Below are 20,366 nucleotides of genomic sequence, written 5' to 3' on the forward strand. Positions count from 1 at the left end.
TCTGTCCTTGGAACAGCCACTGTGCAGCCATTGTGAGAAACGCTGCCTCTGGTGCTTACATGCCATTTGAGAAATGAAAATGTGCGTTTCATGTCAACAAAGGGCTGTGTGACTGTTTAGCTCTTAAAAATCAACACAATCCCTCTGATCGAAAGCCTTGGGGCGCACGAGAACACACGGAAAAAGGGAGGAATCTGGAGGAAAACACACTCAGCTGTGCGGCTCGACAAGCCATGCAGCAAACTCTGTGACACGAGTTAATGAAAAGATTGTGCTTACGGCAGCTGCGTCATGTCCTCCATTCCCTCGGCCCAGCGCTTCACCCTGTGGCCTGTTGTGGGCACGCTCAGCACCGAGTAGATCTGCACACACACACACACACACATAATTGTATGTCATTAGTGGGTAAGTGTCATGCAACAACATCGCTGCTGGAAGAAACGTGTCATCACTCGATACAGAGCTGATGGGAGATCACAAACGCAATTCATGTCTGATGCTCTCTTCTTCATCTCCGACACTTGATGGCGGAAGCGTCACTCACGCTGAGCTCTCTTTATCTCTGACCCTCCCAACTCTACTGAACTTGTCTCAGCGGGGAACGGGCAGGTCTTGGGTTTTTACAACTCAGTTGCCCTCCAGAGGCAACATGACTCCGCCAGCCGTTTCTCCTGACCTCAGCGCTCAGACTCTCTGTTGTTGGTGCTCTCTCTCACGTGCTCCACGTCGGCGCCCAGCAGACCGACAGCATCACTTCAGGACTAACGTGGACAACAGCACCCACCTTGTCATACCAGCTTTGACCAGGAACTTTCTCCCGGACTGGAGTCCAGTCGGCGTGGAGCTCCTGCCCACTCACCACACGAGCCGCGGGTGAGAAAGCCTCCAAGACGCCGTCCTCTCTGTACATGGACCACTTTGCCAGATTCTGGACAGTTCCGTGTGGCAGAACCCTCTCGGCGGCCCAGACATCTTCCCCTCCGTCCCCTCCTCCTTGGGCATTCTTGGCCCAGTGGCCCGACTGAGGCCCGTACGGAGGGACGACTGCGAAACAATTGTCCGGGCCCTGCAGCCCGGTTGGCGGCCTATAGGAGGCGTAACGGAGCTGCTGGTTTTGGATGGCATCAGCCATGTTTGGGTTGTGGAAGCGTCTTGTGAGCAGCGACCCATCGGGCAGCCTGGGGAACAAAGACACATGTCAAGGTTTGTACGTGCTCAGAACTGCACGGCTCACACTTGGTCCGTGGAGCGTACGGTAGCATCTTCAAACAAAGACAAACTCGGGAGTTTCCTGTCCACGGTTTGGTTTTGAGCTCATCAGGAGTATAATAGCTTAATTAGCACGCTGGGGATCAACACGAGGCCACAAACACAAGAGCCGCTGGTTAACGGAGATCTCGGAACGAAAGCAAGTCCTTTTACACCGTCAGTCAAGCGTGACCAAGTGGAGCGCTGTTGCTTCTTTGATCAACATTCTCTCAGCAGGAAGAGAGCGGCCCAGCCGACGTGACACGACATTCAGGTGTTCTGACGTTCCCTCGCCCCGCACACTCATCTACTCTTAAACTGTCAGTTCCAGCTCTTCAAGGCGAGAGGGCTCTGTTTCTAAAAGAAGAGGATTGGAAGTGGCAAAGTCATTAAGACTCCCCCCCCCCCCAGCGACAAGAGCCCTCGCTGTTCAGGACACGTGCCACGTGGTTGCACGTTGATCATGAAGAGCTCTGGGTCTGAGGAACTGACAAAGGTAGGAGGCGTCTCTCGCAGACGGCTCTGTGCACGGACATGACAGTGAGGTGAGGAGGTGCGCTGGACCCTCTCACTGAGACGCTCGGCTCAGTTGAAAGCACAGATTGTTTACTTTGGAGACAGACGCTCTGGTGTTCCTGACTTGCTCTTCAATTCTAAGCTCTTTCTCATCTGCTCATGACGTTGACGAGACTGCCGTGTCACAAACATGGGTGGGAGCTCCCCCCACTCCTCTCACCTGTAACGGACGCCACGCATCTCATCGTTCTTCAGAACAGACTTCAGATTGGGAAGCGAGGGCTTGGGAGCGCCAGTCAGGACGGAGGTTTCAGGCAGATGGAAGAGGCTCGGAGAACGAAGACCTTTGTGTTGGCGCAGGGCGGAGGCCAGAGTGGGCTCCTGACCTGGAATAACCAGCGCTCCGTCAGGGAGCTGGTATGAGGCGGAGCGGATGTTTGGATTCAGAAGTGCCTGACAGGGAGCAGAGAAGAAAACAAACTTAGCTCTGGCTGATAAATGCCGAAATGTAAGAGGAGCTGAAGAGGACCTCACTTTGGACAGATCCGGCACGGCCGGCTTCCACGGGTCAATGACAATGGTTCCATCAGGCAAAGTATAGGACACGCCTTTCAGGTAGGGGTTCTGCAGGGCAGCCATCAGGTTTGGACTTTTGGGTTTCCTCGGGTCGATGATGATGGATCCATCAGGAAGAGTGTAGGAAGCTGTTTTCAAGGCAGAGTTGCTCAGAGCCTGGGAGCAGCAGAGAGACAGAGAGGACAAAGATTTGTCGGCTTTTAATAGAGACAAACAGTGCTTGAGGAAAACCCTGCTCAAGGAATGAAGAACTTTGCTGTGTCACTTAACAGCTCACAGCACAACAGAGCGACAACTGCAAATGTACATAAGCCAAAGGCAAGAGCAGGCGAGACGCGCTCACTGTTGTTACACAAAGTGAGACAACAAGGAATTTAAAGAGGCTATTGTACAGAGAAGAAAAAGAGTTCCAAGGAAAAGAATTCTTTACTGAGCTGACTTGACTCATTAGAGCTAAAAAGGCTGGAGGACACCAGACAAATGCTGAGTGAAGCTAGTTCACAGCCTTGTTCTCACTCACACTCACACAAGATTCTCTTGTTACACACACTACAGCATGCTCGTCTGGACTCCAGTGTTTCACACTCTTCCCCAGTTTCATCACCTGCCACACCCCCTCATCGGCTCCCTCTACACAACCTTTTCTGAATCTCTCTGTGCTCTGCTTGCGCTCAGTTTAGTTGGCACAGGAGTCAAGAGTCAAGTTTTACTCTTACAAGTACTTTGCACTGTGTTTCTCTTGTGTGTTTCAAGAGAAGCCAAGACTGACCTTTGCCAGGTTTGGCGGCAGTGGTGTGTTTGGATCACGAACGCCGGATGGTAAGTTGAAGGATGTGTTCTTAAGAGAAGAGCTGACCAGAGCTTCGTGCAGGTTTGGAGTCACAGGTTTTCGAGGGTCAATGATAATCGTGCCGTCTGGTAACGTGTACGATGCACTTTTCAAATACGGGTTCTGAAGTGCTGCTGCGAGATTGGGCGACTTGGGCTTTCTTGGGTCAATTACAATGGTACCATCAGGAAGGGAATAGGAAGCTTCACGCAGGGCAGGGTTGGTGAGAGCTTTGGCCAGGTTCGGAGACACGGGTTGCTGTGGAAGCAGAGACACAAGAACAACCAACAAGGGTCACAGAGACAGCACCGCTTGGAGAATTGAGATCTTTGGCGACCGGAAATGACCTGCTGCCTCGGATCTAAAATGGTGCCGTCAGGGAGAGTGTAGGTAGCAGTTTTCAGGTCCTGGTTCTGAAGAGCTCTGGTCAAATTCGGAGACTGTGGCAAACGTGGATCCTGAGAGGGGGGTGGAGGGACAGGTGAGTGAAGGTCAGTTATGCAACAGTGGTTACGTGTGAACGTACCCTGACGACTGATCCATCGGGCAAGGTGTAGGACGCTCCTCGAACCTGTTGGTTTTGTAAGGCCTGGCCAAGCAATGGGGACATTTGTGGATCTCTATAAGGGGACACTAAAGTTCCGTCAGGTAACCGGTAGGTGGACTGCAACAGCTGAGGGTTACGTAGGGCACTTCCTAACAATGGAGAGGAAGGCGCTGAGGGGCCATATGGGGACTTCCTGAGCTGGATAGGGGTCTGATAGGATGCATGGCGAAGAGTTGGGTTCTGCTGCAGTGCATGGTTGAGCAGGGGCACGGACGGTGCATAAGGGTTATGGCGTTGCATCACTGAAGATCTTAAAGATGAGACCCTCTGCAAACCAGAGCGATGGTGTAAAGCGTCGTTCAGTAAAGGCGGAGGGCCAGGCTCTGAGATGTAGTCATATGTTGTCACGACCGTAGGCCCATATGGCGACCTGAGCTGTGGTGTCTGGTATGAAGCCACACCCCTGAGGGCCTGGCCATGTCTCATGGCTCCAGACAGCATTGGAGATGACGGCACAGACTGAGCATAGGGTGACGGAGGTCTTTGAAGAGGAGACACATAGGAGGCTTCTTTCAAAACTCGGTTCTGCAGAGCTCCGGAGAGCACCGGGGAGGAAGGGGCTATAGGCTGCTCATAAGGTGATACCAGTCTTTGCAATGGTGAAACGTACGACGCGCCTCTAACGGCTTGATTCTGCAAAGCACCAGACAACATGGGTGAGGACGGGAGTCCAGGCTGCTCGAAGGAAGATATTGGGCCCTGCAAGGGGCTGACATAGGAAGCATCTCGAATGGCCTGGTTTTGCACAGCAGCAGAAAGCATAGGCAATGAGGGAGAGTAGCCCTCAATATATTCGGTGTCATCCATGACCACTTCCTGTGGCGCTTGAGGGCCCAGTTGTGAAGTGAAAGAAGCCTGTTTTATGGCCTGGTTCCGCAAAGCACCAGATAACATTGGTGACAAAGGGCCAACAAACTGTGAGGGTTCAGTGTACGGTTGAGGTGCAAATGCTTCTGGAGGATAAGAGGCTGCATGCAAAGCTTGAGGAGGGTTGAGTGGTGATGATCGATGAGGAAATCTAGGAGAGAGGCGTGGGGAAGAAGGATGAGACAAATGTTTCACGGAGGGCTGGGGTGAGGCAGGGGCCATTCTACGCATAGTTTGGGCCATTAGGGGTCGACCTCGAGCCACAGGCCGATGAGGCACTCGGCGTGAATCTCTCCTACCGGGAGGAGCACGGTGGATCATTTGAGGAGAGTGAAAAGGTGACGACTGGTGCGACGAGTCAATGGTTAGAACTGATGATCTGTTACTTCGTATGGAAGACGGGCGGAATGGACGAACATTCTGGGTAGGTGGTGGCACGGGACGTCCACGTAGACCCATCGGGGAGGGTCGGACAGTGCCTAGAGGAACATTGCCCCCCGTCCTGGGCTGGGCCACAGGCGTCGGCTCTCTTAGGAGCCGAGTTGAACGACGAGACAGAGTAGGAGATGAGGCAGGCCTTGGCCCTGCTGGGGTAAAACCGTGTAGAGACGGGGAAGGAGAGGGCAATGGTCTCATGCTTGGTTGAGGTGGGGAAACACGACCACGTGAGAGCGGAGGAGGTGGGGAATTCATGATTTTCCTGCCACTAAAAGGAGAATGTGCAGGACTGGGTGACATTGGTGGACTCCTCCTTCTTAGAGGCACAAGGGGTGAACCAGGAAGAGATTGCTGTCTCATTGAAGCTCTTGGAGAATGTGGAGGACTATGATGAACCATAGAGACTCGAGGGGAGAGACCACGTGAGGGTCCACCAGCAAGAATAGGTGATGCTCCTTGAGGCAGCATTCTGCGTTGGGAGAGAGGGGAAGCCTCCGGGGAGGGAGAGGGGGATATGCGCCTTGACATGACAGAAGGAGTTCTTTGAGGACTTCTCATAGAGAGCTGTGGCGAAGCAATGTGTCTCGGCGGAAGCACTGAGGAGAGCACAGGGGGCGCCATTGTAGGGGGCCGCCGCTGCATCTGAGGAGAAGCCATCATAAGAGAGCGACGAGAGGGAGAAGGTGAGGCTGTGTGGCGGGCAGGAAGTGGCGACATGTTGGCCTGCTTGATAATCATGGCCGTTGGTGTGGGAGGAGGCAGCTGATAACCCTGTGGTGGCATCACAACAGGCTCCATCACCAGACCCTGCTGGGAAACAACAACAACAGCAAGAAAGGATCAAGCACCACTTTGTTCTACCTGACAAACAGCCAGATCAGAGCAAGCCAGCCACATCTCAACATGGTTGACTTGTGATTAATGTCTAAATAGTCGAGCGCTAATTAACTGCCATTAGTGACTCATGGATCATTACACAACATCAGCGATTGCTCCTCATGGGCATGAAGATGCCCTGCTGCCATTCAGTGTGATTCAGTGCGTTTCAGCAGACCCAAAGTTTCAAAGCCTCCACCGTCTCTAGGATATCAGGTACGTCAACATGACAAGCCAGCCATGGAGGAAATCTGTGGGTCTAGAGAAGCTGCTCGCGGAACACTAGCAGTCAAAACAAGGAGGAGATTACCTGTGATGTCAGCATTTCTGGGGGGAACACCTGGGCTTGGGCAGCCATGACTTGCTGCCTCATCATCTGCGGTGGGGGCATCAATTGTTCTTGTTGCAACATCATCTGATGCTGTGGTGAGATCATCGCAGCCTCATCTTCAGGAGACAGCATCATTGGTTGTTGGGGTGACATCATTTGTTGTTGGGGTGACATCATTTGTTGTTGGAGTGGCAACAATTGTTGTTGGGGTGACAACAATTGTTGTTGGGGTGACATCATTGGTTGTTGGGGTGACATCATTGGTTGTTGGGGTGACATCATTTGTTGTTGGGGTGACATCATTTGTTGTTGGAGTGACATCATTTGTTGTTGGGGTGACAACAATTGTTGTTGGGGTGACAACAATTGTTGTTGGGGTGACATCATTGGTTGTTGGGGTGACATCATTGGTTGTTGGGGTGACAACAATTGTTGTTGGGGTGACATCAATTGTTGTTGGGGTGACATCATTGATTGTTGGGGTGACATCATTTGTTGTTGGGGTGACACCGCAGAACCAAGGTGACCTGGTGCAAGAGGTATCTGGTCTTCATATTGGATCTCTGACATGTCCTCAAACTCAGGATCTGGTGGCAGGGTCGGTGGAGGGGGCAGAGGAACATCTAGCCGTTCTTTTCCAAACAGTCGCACTTGGGGTCGAGGGACTCTGAATGTGATGTCGCCACCCTGGACCTCACTAACATCTTCGGTATATTGGTCCATCTGGTCAGAGAATTGCTGCCCATAAGTGCCCAGAGCACTAAATCCAAATTCCTGCTGACCTCCTTGTGGGAAAGCCACAGTCTGCTGGGAGCTGTAGTCCAGGTACGCCAAACCACCGTCTGCATATTGAAGTGGATTGTCCAGCGGGACTTCAGCCTGCATCGTTGGATCACTGTTGTATAAACCTACCTGGGCGTTGCTATAGTAACCACCCTGTCCATCGACATACACCCCTCGGCTGGTGAGGTAGTCTTGAGCCTGAGCTCCATGAAATCCATCAAACTCTGCTCCATACATATGGTTGTCACCCATTTGGGCGTAGTAGTCCAGACGCTCGTCCCCATACAAGGCCATGGCTTGTTCCTGGTAACCATAATAATCAGCCTCATGGTTGCTGTAGTACGGCTGAGCATCGGGATCGTAGTTCTCCATCATGCCATGATCGTAAACGCCATCATCCAAATACTCCACGTTGGGGTCATAGACTCCTTCGCCTTCATAGTAACCCAAGTCCTGGAAGTCTGCTCCGTTGTCATAGTAATCGTACTGACCCTGGGCTCCGTACGCGGCGCCGTCTTCATCGTAAGCGCTGTAGCCATCGATGAATTGGCCGTAGCCATGCTGGACGAGATGTTGCGGATCATATCCATAAGGATCCTCCCCGTGCTCATAGGCATTGTTGTAATAACCGTGGAGATGACGCCTGGAGCTGCCCTGGCGCCCATGGTCTCTACGATCATCCCATCCGCGATATCCCGCTTTTCCTTGCATTTTAGAGGTCAGGAAACGTTTGGTCAGCCAGTTGGTTGCCGCTGCGACTCTACCCAGCAGCACACTTCGATTCTTCAGGCCGTTTCCAGAATCCGTGCCATCCTTCTTCCCAAACAACCCTTTGAAAAATCCCCCTTTCTTATGGGCAGCGTCCCCTCCTCCTCCTCCTCCAAGACGGAGCAGCATATATGTTGGTTTCTTTCCATCGTTTTGTTTTTCTTTGGCCTCTTTCTCCTTCTTCTTCTTCTTGCTGGCCTTGAATCTCATCATGAACCGAGACGTGTTCTTTAACATGGACTTGCGACGTTTCTTCCGTGCTAGCCGGAACTTTCTCTTTCCCAAGCCCAGAAACAACCGAGACGTGCTTTTGAGCTTCTTCCTGCTGTTTCGTCGCCTCTTGAATCCGGAAAACTTCATGAACATCCTGGACATGTTCTTCAGCCCTCTCTTGGGGATCTCCTTGATGGGTGCGGCCCCCTCCTCTTTTTTCTTGGCTTTCTTCTTGGCGTCGGACCTCCCGCCTTTATGGTGGTGGCCGTCTTTAGATTTGCCTTTAGCTTTGTGGCCAGCCTCTTCGTCCTCTTCGTCATCCTCTTCTTCCTCATCTTCATCCTCATCTTCGTCAGAGTCCTCCACGTGGCGAGACCCCCTCCCTCTTTTATCCCTGCCTCCTCTTCCTCCCCGTTTCTTCCCTCTGGGATCATCATCTGAGTCCTCCTCCTCTTCGCTCAGCTCTTCCTCCTCTTCCTCACTCAACAGGTCTTCATCGTCCTCCTCTGATTCTACCTTCTTTCCTTTCCCCTTGTCTTTTCCTTTCTTACCATCATCTTTTCCCTTTGGTTCTTCCTTACCTTTCTTCCCTCCTTTCTTTTCATCCTTAACACCCTTCTTGTCATCTTTGCCACCTTTCTTGTCATCTTTGGCAGCTTTTTTGTCGTCTTTCCCTGCTTTTTTATCTTCCTTTCCCTTCTTTTCATCCTCTTTTTTCTTCTCTGGTTCAGGTTTTGCACCTTTCTTGGTGTCCTTCTTTGCGTCCTTCTTGCCTGGCATTATGAAAAGCAGCTAAGTGCAGAGCATGCCCTGCTCCTCACTCCTCCTTTCAGTGTCGTAAATCTGTGGGGACGGTGCCACATTTTAAGTTGCAATCCAGCAGAAGATCCAAACCGGACAATGAGGTCAACTTAAAATTTTCTGAATCTTACTACACTTTTGAGGGCCACAGGTCCACCTGGCCAGATATGATCTTGACCTCCTGGACTTGGTCCCCATGGAGGCTCCTGTTGTGATGCAAAGACAAGAATAAAAAAAAAACATCAGGAGAGAAACAAGAACTGTGCGACATCCATCACAAAACAAGTGGAAAAGTGCAGAAGCCAAAGACGCTTGGTTTATGTGCGAGCCTGTTGCTGGGGGGACACTGTCTTCTGAATTGAACCGCACCTTGCAAGCAGCAAGATAGTGCCAGTGCGAGATAGAGCTGCAGCTCAAGATCTGGAAAATGTTACGAATGGAATGCAATTGACAAGGAAAGGTCTGGCCTGGTTCGGGATTTTAGACTTTCTTGAATACGGTGGGATGGACGAGTCCCCGTAGAAGAGTGTGTTTACTTACAATAAACTTCATCCAGGAGAGATGTATTTTCATGCTCTGTTTTTTTTTTCTAATTTTTTGTTTTGGGATATTCTTTTGATAATCCATTAGTATGTTGTATTGATCGTTGTTTTTGTAACTAAATAAAGAAATGTTTGGAAAAAGAAAAGATGCCACGTGACTCGGCCCGAGCGGGAAGGGCTCTCAGTGTGAAGGACAGTGACACCTGATGCAGCATGTCTTCATCTGCCGCTCAAAGCTTTTGCAACTTTCTTTCCATAAAAGACATGTCAAAATAATACTGAAAAACCGTTGAAAAAGTAGTCTGTTCCAAGCTGACTAGATTCAAATGTGTTGGGGAGTCTTTTGAAGGACCGGCAGAGCTGCAGCACTGAGCTGCACTGAGGACAGTTGACTCTCCAAAACACAACATCGGTGCACAGTCAATATGTATTGATTCTGCTCAACTGACTGACTGGTGTTGTTAAAGGAAAAGGCTGCAGGCTCCACAGTTCTGGAAGGCAGCAGTCTTCCCAGCATGCCGAGACGAGGAGCAGCTCGGCGGAGGTTCCCGGGCGGCGACGGCAGCCCAAACAAGACGGTGAGCGTGGTGAGCACAGGAGGCGACAGGCTCGGGCTGAGCGTCCACACATCCAAACTTTTCTCACTCATGACTAAAGCAGGAACTAGACCAGCACCTAAAAGCTTCACCCACATGCTGCCACAATTCCATCACGTCATAGTCACCTCCTCATCCGATGGCAACCAGCACCGTCGCGTCGCCGGGACACCTGCAGTCTTCAACCTGGACGTCCTAAAAATGACAGGAGGTGAAAAGTGCGGGTCACACAGCGACTGGCGGCGGCGTCCTCTCACTCCCACGCTGCGTGTGAAGAGACGAATGTGTGCAAGCTTGTTGCGCACCGTGGCACATGCAGAGGCACTTGCTCGAGGATTCCTGGTGTCAGGTGGTAGAAGGAGTCTTAACTTGTCATCTGGCTCTACAGGTGAAACAGGAGCCCACCAGGGCTGCCGAGGGGCGGGGCATTAATAATAAAAGAGGCTGGTAGCCAAAGAAAGAGACGGAAGGAGGAGGGGAGGACAAGCCTGCGTGTGTGTGTGTGGATGCCAAAGATAAGGCCGATTGTCAGAGGGATGAAATCAAGTCCTCGATACGAGTCTCAGTGAGGCCTCTGACTAACACACTCTTATCACGGCGCACGGTGTGTGAAGACCAGTGACGCAGGCGAGCGCTGCAGCAGACGACGCAGCCACTCAGGAAACATGAAGTCTGCCCCCGGGGAAGTGATCACAGGAGCCACGTCCTCGCAGGATCAATGACAGCTCTGTGATTATTAGTGGCAGCCAGCAGATGATGCCGCGGCCACGGGGGTCGGGTTGCCAGGTTAGGTGTCAGGTTGCCAGATCCTGATCTTTGCTCTCACGGCGTGAGTGCATCTGATCACGACCAACAGCGTCAGAGTCACCAGGCGGCTCCACGGACGCTCTCTCCTGCCGTTACCTCTCTGAAGCGCCTGGCTTTGAAGCCAGATGAAACGTGAAGCGCTCTGACTTGTCGCCACATTGGAGAGATTTCTGCTGGCGAATGCCCACCAGTCTTCCATGCAGTCTGAAGTGGATCAGGCAGAAGCAGGGAAACTGGGAGCCCTGTCCCAGAGACTGAGGACGGAGGTGGATCCGGTAAAGCTGCGAGATCGCCCCCCCGCCCCCCGGCCATCACCCTTCCCCCGGCCTCGCCCCCTCGTCACATGGAACCCAACTGCAACCCACTTATTCTGAACCCTCAAAGAGAGGCTCACTTATGGGGTCCAGGGAAAGGTCGCCACAAGGAGGTGTGTTTCCGCGAATTGGGCCCCGGAGAAGGCACACACGCACACACGCGCGCACACACGCAGCAGTCTGCTGCTATCTAGCGGTGCAGCGCATCACCTGCAGCAACAGCTCGGCAGGTTCACGGACCTGTGGCGGTGCAGGAACCGGCTCATGGAAGAAGAGTGAAGTTTCATGGTGGGACAGAGAGGTGCGCGCGCGCACACACCTGAGGCGTTGACGTCAGCGGAGCCCGGAGCTGTAACGGCGGGAGGAAGACGTCACGACAGCTGCTCCCTGCGGGTGGCTCCGGTCACCAGCGCGCTGAGGTGAGTGTGAAATCAGGAGCTTTTCTTTAGAACGCAGTTGGAGGACACCACTCCGTCAGTGCCGTTAGCCGCCGGCTAGCTTAGCATAGTCGGCCAACTGACTGGCACGGAGGAGTTCGCCGAACTCACCTCAGGCGCTGGTTCCGTCCTCTTCGTCTTGCACGGACCGCACCGGAGCCACGGGTTGTTGACCCGCAGCGTGAAAAGCCGTGAAGTGACCGAGGTACCGCCCGGGCGCCTCTTTCCCGCCGAAACAACGCCGAACATTCACGACAAATGCCGACGAGTCGTTTGCAGCGCGCGACACTTGACATCTGTCAATCATCTGCTGTGGCCCTCAGGGTGCCGTTTCGCGGCGTCATCACCCCCTCTTTGTCCAAAGTGTGATGTTTAGAAAACACTGTATTAGTGCCTTCAAATATACCCAGTCATTCTCATGAATGTGTAGCTAGCATGTTAGCTCATGGCTCCACTGCTATATTTCCCGTCGTGGTTGCTTTCCCTTTAGTGGCAGGTGATGAAGAGCTATTCGTCTTCATTTTTTAAAGTAGTCGTTTCTGTAGACCAGGCCTGGCGCACCCGTCCGAGGCTCGGAGCCCCACTGTGCTGCTGAGCAGAGCCCGTCAGGCTGTGAGGCTTCACCTGAGCAGCTGCTCACCTGACTCAGTATAGCATGTCTTTTCCAAACCCCTCCATTTGATCCTGATCCTCCTGGAAATGTCAAGCGGCGCAGATAGAAATGTGACTTGACTCCTCTATGTTGGGACGTGGCTCCTGCCACCAATAACGTGGCATCGCCATTGAAGGTGTGCCGAGGTTTATTGTTCATGTTTCCAAGTTAAACGCAAGTTAAAGTCTTTGAGATTTCGCCAGAAGAGCTCTTGCTTTTTCCTCTTATTTCCTGTATAAGCCATCCTCTCAACAGCAGCCAGTTTGGTGGCTCATTTGGTTTCACCAAATGAGCCGCGTGCGACCCGGGAGCCGCGGCTTGGCCAGGCCTGCTGTAGATTTTCGAAGTCTTTTGTTTGAATGGTCGTGTTTTGTTCCCTGACTGCTGGGGGCGCTGTGATGAGGATTCCGACTTCCCTGCTGCTGCAGTTCTGGGCTGCCGAGTGAGACACCAAGCTAAATGATTCAGCATGTCGGTGCAGGAGCGGCTGATGGATGTCGAGGAGACAGTTCCTGGTGATAATACCGAACCTGCCGAGGAGTCACGTTGCTGCTGCTGAGCACTGAGGTGAAGAGATAGCAAAAGTGGAGACAAGCCTTTGGCTGCACTCGCTCTATTTTTAGCTCGGCGCAAACCAACCACGCACGTCTGCGGCTCCAGACTGAGCAGAGCCACTGAAGGTTCCTCACTCAGTGGGGCAGCGCCAGCCCTCAGAACTGGGATCATGATGGCTCCAGCAGTGCCATCGTCACCTCTGCCACTGGGTGGAGACTCGTCATGATGAACGCCAACACCACCACCACCACCATCATCATCATCGTCATCATCATCAGGGACGCTTGCTGCGGCCTCAGGAGACAGACTGATGTTATCTGGAGCGTTTCCTGCTCACAGTAACAACTGGACGCCGCTCTTCCTTGCAGGGTCACTTGGGGCCCTGAAACAGTGAATATCTATAATAGCTGACATGTCTGGAGAGCGCTGAATCATGGCGCAGCATCGGGGCAGCGCCTGCAGCTGCACTCCACCTTCCTACTGCAATAGAACATAGAGTTGTGACGACAGCTGCAGGAGAAACTCAGATTAGCGATGACCCAGGAGCGTGCCAGGACCGGGCAGCGGAGGGCTGCGGCGTGGTGAGTGCAGCATCTGCTCCGAGGTCAGGGGGTGACACTGAAGACGGTCAGGAAGGTCGGAGCAGGTCAGCAGGACCACACACAGTCCATCTGTCACGGTGAGAGTGGATCCTCATCTTTAAACTCCACCTGGAGGATGGAGCTGCAGCGAGTCGCACGGTCAGGAGCTGCTCTCAGCGCTCAGGGAGCGGGAAGTGCGCTTCAGTCTGAGGCTCGGTCGCTCGGCTCCTCAGGTGAAGATTTCTGGGATTCTTCAACACAAAAAGGTGCTCTGGGCCTGCGCAAGGCGTTTCAGCGACGATCTTCCAAGGTGGTGGAGATGGTGTGGTCTGCAGAGCCGACCCTCAGATGAGCTGTTTCCATGAGTGTCAGACTAATGCTGTTACTGGCCATTGAGATTCAGGACACGCCTCGCTGTCTATACGGTGGACTTGGAGCTGACCTGCAAGGTCGAAGCCCATCCAATGTTCTTATATAAACTTGGAGTCAGCGCTTCTGGAGGACGAGTGCTAATATTTGAGCGGAGGAGGAGGAGGAGGAGAGTCACCTCACTCAAACCAAATGAGCTGAACTTGTATTCAGTTCCTCACCAACGCTGCCCCGTCTCAGTCGCACGTGCAGTGGGAAGAAGCCCCAGCAGACCCACCGCTGTGACTCCCATGACTCCGTGTCCACCGGGTCTCCAGAGACACGGGTGTCTGCAGGTGAGTTATTCTTGGACGGACAGTCGCTGGAGCGTGAGGACAACTCTTCCCCAGACTCAGACATGACTGCACCTGAGCAGGGTAAGTGCTCTATAAATACAGTGGAGGCCCAAACTTCTGACTCATCTCCGACTCCGGTCACACCTGGTCACACCTGACCACACTCCGGAGCCGAACAACCGGGATGTGGGTTCATGGGTGCCTGCGCTCCGTTGAGTTGCTTCGGAGCCAGACGGGCGTCTGGACCACAGTGCTCTCCTGCTGCGTCTCTCCAGTCGCGCTGGACGCGGTGAGGCTGTGGAGCCCAGTCTGACGGATGAGTGCGCTCATCCTGAGTGTTGGGAACTAACCTCCTCAGCCGCAGGATAATTATTCAAGCGCTGAAGTCCGAGCCGGCCCCCTCTGTAGTTCACAGCTGAGCAAGACGGAGCGGCGCTGGACGGCCCGCTCCGCCCTCCTGTGGCAGCCTGGCTGCTCCGCTTCAGCTCCGCTTCAGTGCGGCACCCACAGGAGCCTTCTCTCCTCCAGGAAGCTCCTGGAAGGTCAAGCCATGGGTGGACATGAGAACAGGTCACATGTTTGACTGACACATCGTGGTCACGCTCTGGAGCCGTGGATCCTGCTTCAAACAGGAAGCTTCTGAAAAATGACTGGCTCCAGCAGGAGGTGTGTTCCATCCAGCTGGAGATTCCTGCCACTGTGTAAAGGTTAAGCCTGGAGCAGCAGCTCGGCCTTGGAGGGTCCGACGAGGGGGCGGGGCTCCTCACACGGCTGTGTGCGTGCGTGCATGCGTGCTCCATGTTGCTAACCCTGACCAGTAGTTAGCAACGCGCCGGCGGCGATGTAAACACCAGGTCAGAGTCTACGATGTTGTTTGACAGCTGAGTTTGACGCGGGTCTCTTGTGTGTGTTGGCAGGCCATGATGGAGTCCTGTTTGCTGGCCGTGCCCACTTTCCTGCTAACTGGGTTGCATCTTCTCCCTCAGGCTGGCTGCACAACGGCTTCTTCGCCAGGGTGAGTCTTGGACTGTTCCTTCTCTGGGGGTCTTCAACTTGTCCGGTGTTGGGAACAGCGCGGCGCGGCGCAGCGCCCACTGACCACTGCCGCGGCTTGACCTCCTCCAGCGCTAGCTGGAGCTCCAGGCTCTGGGCCAGGTGGGACGGGGTGAGGGAGCATCGTGGCTGTGGCGCTGAGGGACCTTCTCTGCGTGCGACATCCGGAGCCACGCTGGTGCCCTCACGCCGCCCCGGGGCGCTGGGACGCCGCTCCAGCCACACGACTCCACCACCAGTGACACGGCGTGTGTGTGCCAGCCCGGAGATGCCGGAGCGCCGGAGTCAAAGTTCTGCTTCTGAGCAGCCAGTTTGATTGACAGCTCTGCCGGTCATGATCCAGAGCAGGCTGACGTGCGGTCGCGTGCTACAGGGGAACCATCCTGAATATTTCAGTGCGCGTCAGTGTTCCGGAACAAACTCTCTCTTTGTCCTTCTGTGACTCACAGAACGCTCTCGGCTAAAACACTCACCAGCACTTTTCATGTCACAAAACACTTTGAGTCGACTCGGAGATGCTCCGTCTGCCGCTGCCGCAGGAAGCGGCTAAGTGCTCGCCCCCTGGTGTCCGGCTCAGGTAGTGCTCTGCCGTCTCTTGACTAAAGTGAGCGCGTGAGGTCACTTCAGGTCATCTGAGTCGGGACTCGCCGGGGAGGTGGGCGTGTCTGCCTGAGGAGACCGAACCAAGGAGGACCAGGTGCCTCCAGTACCAGAGTGGCACATTCAAAGCCTGATGCTCGTCACAAGTCACAAGAGCTGCGACCTTCACGCTGCTGGCGCGGTGGAGCAGTGGCTGAATAATGAATGAGTGAATTCACTGCAGTTAAATTTTCATTTCAGACCTTTTCACCTGCACCTCCACGTCCAAATCGGAGAGGTGTCTCACTCTGGCTCAGGAATGCGACTGAAGTGATGAGGGTGGAAAGTGGCTTTGCCGCTCGGCCCGTCACAGACCCCGGTCTGCCGGTGCAAATCCTGCTCGCTGGTGAGCACATCTTGACACCCGAGAGAGAGCGGCGCACTCAGAGCTGGAGGGGAAACTAAAAATACCTCACTGAGAGCAGAGAGGCTGCCGCGCTCTCTCCGCAGCTGCCTGCTTCCAGTGAGCCTGGTCAGAGGCTGAGCTGGACCTGAATCCGCTGCAGCCCACCAGGTCTCACACCACCTCCTCTGATGCTGAGCCTGGAGAGGCCGAGTTGAGCATGTGACCACTCTGCGGCTCCTGCCCGCGTCTCGCTCATGTGCCCTCAGCCTACTGTCCTCATCGCACGGACGGGATGGGTCGTTCGGGTCGATGCCACCTCGGCCCAGGAGGCCACGTGAGCGGGATGCGGCCGTGACACGATAGACGTGGGAACAGATGATGACGTGCTCCTCCTGGATCCAGCTGGGCTTCGCTGCTCGCTCCTCTGGCAAAGCAGCGTGTGACCATGTGCGGCTTGACCTCGCTCTGATCTCCAGGGTGGGCAGGTGAAGCCTCAACATCGAGTGACGCTGGTCATCACTCAGGAGAAATCAGCCTCCTCCATACATGGACCTGCTTCTACAGAAGGTGATGACGTCATCAGGACTGAGCGTTCAGGAAGCCACGAAGGATCATGGGATGGATGATGCCTCCAACACTGCGCCAGCACCGCTTCTTTACTGCGGTTCTTTGGTCCTCAGAGAGGAGGAGGTGTGTTTGTGAGTGAGAGGGACTCCGGTTCTCCTGAAGACCCTGTGAAGGCTGAGTGATGAAGGTGGTTCCTCCAAGCAGACAGGAGCAGCTACACTCCAGGAGCTTCTCCAACCACTGGTCCTGGAGCACAGTTGTGATGTCAGAATCTGTCCACGACCTCCTCCGGCCGTCTGAAGCCACAGACCGGGAGCTGGAGGCTGGTGTCCACCAGGTCCTGGTGGGTGGAAGCGGTTGGCAGCTGAAGAAGCAGCAACACGCCGCTGACATTTGCTCCGCATTAAAAAGAAGCAGGAGTCCCAGCTCTGAGACTGTGACTCGGAGTCTGTAAAGGGCAGCAGAAGCCCGGTTCACCAGTTTGGGGTCAAATTTGAGCTCACAAGGAGAAGGAGAATAATGATCTGAACACTCTGGTGAGCGGGCTGCTGCCCCTCGTCCTCCTCGTCTGCGATGCTGCTCGTGAGGAGACGGGTGGAATAAAGACCTGGAGACGAAGGCGCCGGTGGAACCGTGGGCTGTCACGTCAGGAAGGAAGGAGAGATGCAGCTGGGGCCACGGGGCCCGAGGAAGTGGCCAGCAGGGGGCGCTGCAGGCGCCGCTGCCAAGGTGAGTCCTGACCGTGTTGAAGTCCGAACGCAGCGTTCCGTCAGGGCCAACTTTGACTCTCATTATTAGAGAATCGACTGACCTTTTCCCGCCAACTGGGTGCTTGTGTCCGCTGACGCCACGCTCCGCTAATTGATTTGGCGTGAACTTTTCGCAGTGATCAGTGTCTGATGAGAAGTAATCACCCATCACGCAGCAAACGTGAATGGATGAGCGGTGGTGCTGGGGAGGGCCGGGTCAGGCGTGCCATGCATCTGTGCCGCGTGAGCCGAGGACAGAGGCTCATGGCAGGTCGTCCTCTCGGGGGACTCGACAAGGACGATTCCACCGCGTCAAACCTCAGGACGTCCAGGTTTTCCTCGCTTGTTTTGACACCGTCTCCTCAGGTTCCTTCATGTCGCTGCTCCGCCCACTATCTGTTTAGCAATGCTAATGTGCCTCTGCTGTGGGGACACGTCCTTAAACCCTTGTCTGGATAAAGGTTTCGCTATACTCGATCAAACATTCCTGTCATGTGACTGGCTGCTGTCTAGAAGCTTCGTACGTCCATGTTTTCTTTGGTTACAGAACATGTGACTTGGGCGTCCTGTAGAGGGCGCAGACCCTGCCCAGTCCGTGTTTCGAGTGTTGGGTCCAGGTCCACTTCGCGTCTGTGGATCCACAAACAAGCAGTCAACGTCCTTTGAAGTGAGCCGTCGGGGCCGTTGTCATGGAAACCACTGAAAAGTTTGGGCCCCACTCATCTCACGAAAGCGATAATGAGGAGGAAAGGCTTCCGCAGCAGCAGGACACACACGTCCCGGGTCCGAGTCATCAGGTCAGGCGGCTGCTAGTGGATGAGAACTGTGGAGTCCTGCAGAAGATCTCAGGCACCACAGACTGTACGTTCACAGTTCTAGTGGCTGCGACATCATCAAGTCGTCACCATGGAAACCAAACTTCACCCACATTCATGGCTTCCTGCGTTTTACTTACTTCCCTCTGCCATCGCTTCGTTTTTCACAAATCACCGGAAGGTTCTGTCTCTGGGCCCAGAGTTCGGACTTCCCTGTTGACCCCGCCTCGCCCCCCAGTCACACAAGTCACTCGAGTCACTGTTGAGTCGCACTCCAGTGACTGTCTAGTCACAGAGGCGTCGGCGTCGAGTCAATGTCGAGTCACTCTCCTGTCGCAGGCGCGAGTCACAAAGATCGTTTCACGCTTCAGTTCCGAGCTGCAGTTCAGACGGACCGAGTCAGGCGTGAAGCAGCTAGGGTGGGTTGGACTCAATTGGCGGTGTTTACCTAAAGACTCGTAGAGAGGGTGAGTCGGGTCGGCAGAAGCAGGTCCTCCGGGTCACGTGTCGGAGTGGGCCGACCTGCTTCTCTCAGACACTCGTGTTTAAAAATAGAGGGCGTCGTAGGAGCAGATCCGGAGAGGAGCTCGGCAGTTCTGGGCCGCATGTCCTCGGATGTGTCCGTCCCCACAGAGTCAGTTGGGGAGGACAAAGCTCTTCACTCCCCAGGAAAGATTCCTCAACAGTAAGTGGAACGTCCCGCCTCTGCCGCTCCTCTGGGTCCTTGTTACGTAAGCGTCTGTTGGAGCGGCAACAGGTGGAGGAGTCCCCCCCCCCCACACACACACTCACCCCCATCTGTCTGCAATGGGACTCCACAACACTCGGGGGAGCCAGGCGAGGCCCGGGTGAAAGGGGAAGGGAGGCGGAGCCTGTGGTCTCCCTCAGGACGTTTCTGCTGATTACACTTCACAGAGGAGAGTTTTCACTCCGTGACGCCACACTTCTCATGGAGGGATGGAGGAGAGATGAGAGTGATAGTGAAGTGTAGAGGGAGGGAGGAGAGATGAGGGGCTGTTACAGGAGACATGAGAGAGATGGAGAAGTGATGAAGGAGGGATGAATGAATGATGGAGGAATGAAGGAATGATGAGTGATGATGGAGGGATGATGGAGAGATGAGTGATGATGGAGGGATGAATGAATGATGAGTGATGATGGAGGGATGAAGGAGAGATGAGTGATGATGGAGGGATGAATGAATGATGGAGGGATGAATGAATGATGGAGGGATGAAGGAATGATGAGTGATGATGGAGGGATGAAGGAGAGATGAGTGATGATGGAGGGATGAATGAATGATGGAGGGATGAAGGAATGATGAGTGATGATGGAGAGATGAGGGATGAAGGAGGGATGAAGGAATGATGAGTGATGATGGAGGGATGAAGGAGAGATGAGTGATGATGGAGAGATGAGTGATTATGGAGGGATGAAAGAGGGATGAATGTATGATTGAGGGATGATGGAGAGATGAGTGATGATGGAGGGATGATGGAGAGATGAGTGATGATGGAGGGATGAAGGAGAAATGAGTGATGATGGAGGGATGATGAGAGATGAGTGATGATGGAGGGATGAAGGAATGATGAGTGATGATGGAGGGATGAAGGAGAGATGAGTGATGATGGAGGGATGAATGAATGATGGAGGGATGAAGGAATGATGAGTGATGATGGAGGGATGAAGGAGAGATGAGGGATGATGGAGGGATGATGGAGAGATGAGTGATGATGGAGGGATGAGTGATGATGGAGGGATGAAGGAGAGATGAGTGATGATGGAGGGATGAAAGAGAGATGAGTGATGATGGAGGGATGAAGGAATGATGAGTGATGATGGAGGGATGAAGGAGAGATGAGTGATGATGGAGGGATGAAGGAATGATGAGTGATGATGGAGGGATGAAGGAGAGATGAGTGATGATGGAGGGATGAATGAATGATGAGTGATGATGGAGGGATGAAGGAGAGATGAGTGATGATGGAGGGATGAATGAATGATGGAGGGATGAAGGAATGATGAGTGATGATGGAGGGATGATGGAGAGATGAGTGATGATGGAGGGATGAAGGAATGATGAGTGATGATGGAGGGATGAAGGAGAGATGAGTGATGATGGAGGGATGAAAGAGAGATGAGTGATGATGGAGAGA

General features: G+C 53.8%; 2 protein-coding genes across 3 annotated transcripts in view; one reads left to right on the plus strand and one right to left on the minus strand.

The window, feature by feature from the left end:
* myo15ab (myosin XVAb) overlaps positions 1–11,810 on the minus strand; it is a 40,231-nt gene extending 28,421 nt beyond the window's left edge. The window contains exons 1-12 of the mRNA XM_053853020.1: positions 11,661–11,810; positions 11,432–11,526; positions 10,120–10,186; positions 8,985–9,059; positions 6,268–8,895; positions 3,696–5,891; positions 3,517–3,627; positions 3,110–3,427; positions 2,299–2,496; positions 1,985–2,217; positions 785–1,178; positions 280–362 (exon numbers count right to left, since the gene is read on the minus strand). Of these exons, the coding sequence (XP_053708995.1) occupies positions 280–362; positions 785–1,178; positions 1,985–2,217; positions 2,299–2,496; positions 3,110–3,427; positions 3,517–3,627; positions 3,696–5,891; positions 6,268–8,832 (6,098 nt within the window). The 5' untranslated portion in view covers positions 8,833–8,895; positions 8,985–9,059; positions 10,120–10,186; positions 11,432–11,526; positions 11,661–11,810. The remainder of the gene's footprint in view (positions 1–279; positions 363–784; positions 1,179–1,984; positions 2,218–2,298; positions 2,497–3,109; positions 3,428–3,516; positions 3,628–3,695; positions 5,892–6,267; positions 8,896–8,984; positions 9,060–10,119; positions 10,187–11,431; positions 11,527–11,660) is intronic.
* Positions 11,398–20,366, plus strand: part of grin2ab (glutamate receptor, ionotropic, N-methyl D-aspartate 2A, b) — a 41,443-nt gene continuing 32,474 nt past the window's right edge. The window contains exons 1-2 of one of the 2 annotated variants that reach the window (XM_053852951.1): positions 11,398–11,531; positions 14,959–15,056. The gene's annotated coding sequence lies outside the window, so the exon portion shown is untranslated. Of the gene's footprint in view, positions 11,532–11,622; positions 11,755–14,958; positions 15,057–20,366 lie in introns of those variants that run through there. The other variant, XM_053852952.1, reaches the window with a different exon arrangement.

Source organism: Synchiropus splendidus, unplaced genomic scaffold (genome assembly GCF_027744825.2).
Source record: "Synchiropus splendidus isolate RoL2022-P1 unplaced genomic scaffold, RoL_Sspl_1.0 HiC_scaffold_37, whole genome shotgun sequence".
Classification (NCBI taxonomy): Eukaryota; Metazoa; Chordata; class Actinopteri; order Syngnathiformes; family Callionymidae; genus Synchiropus; species Synchiropus splendidus.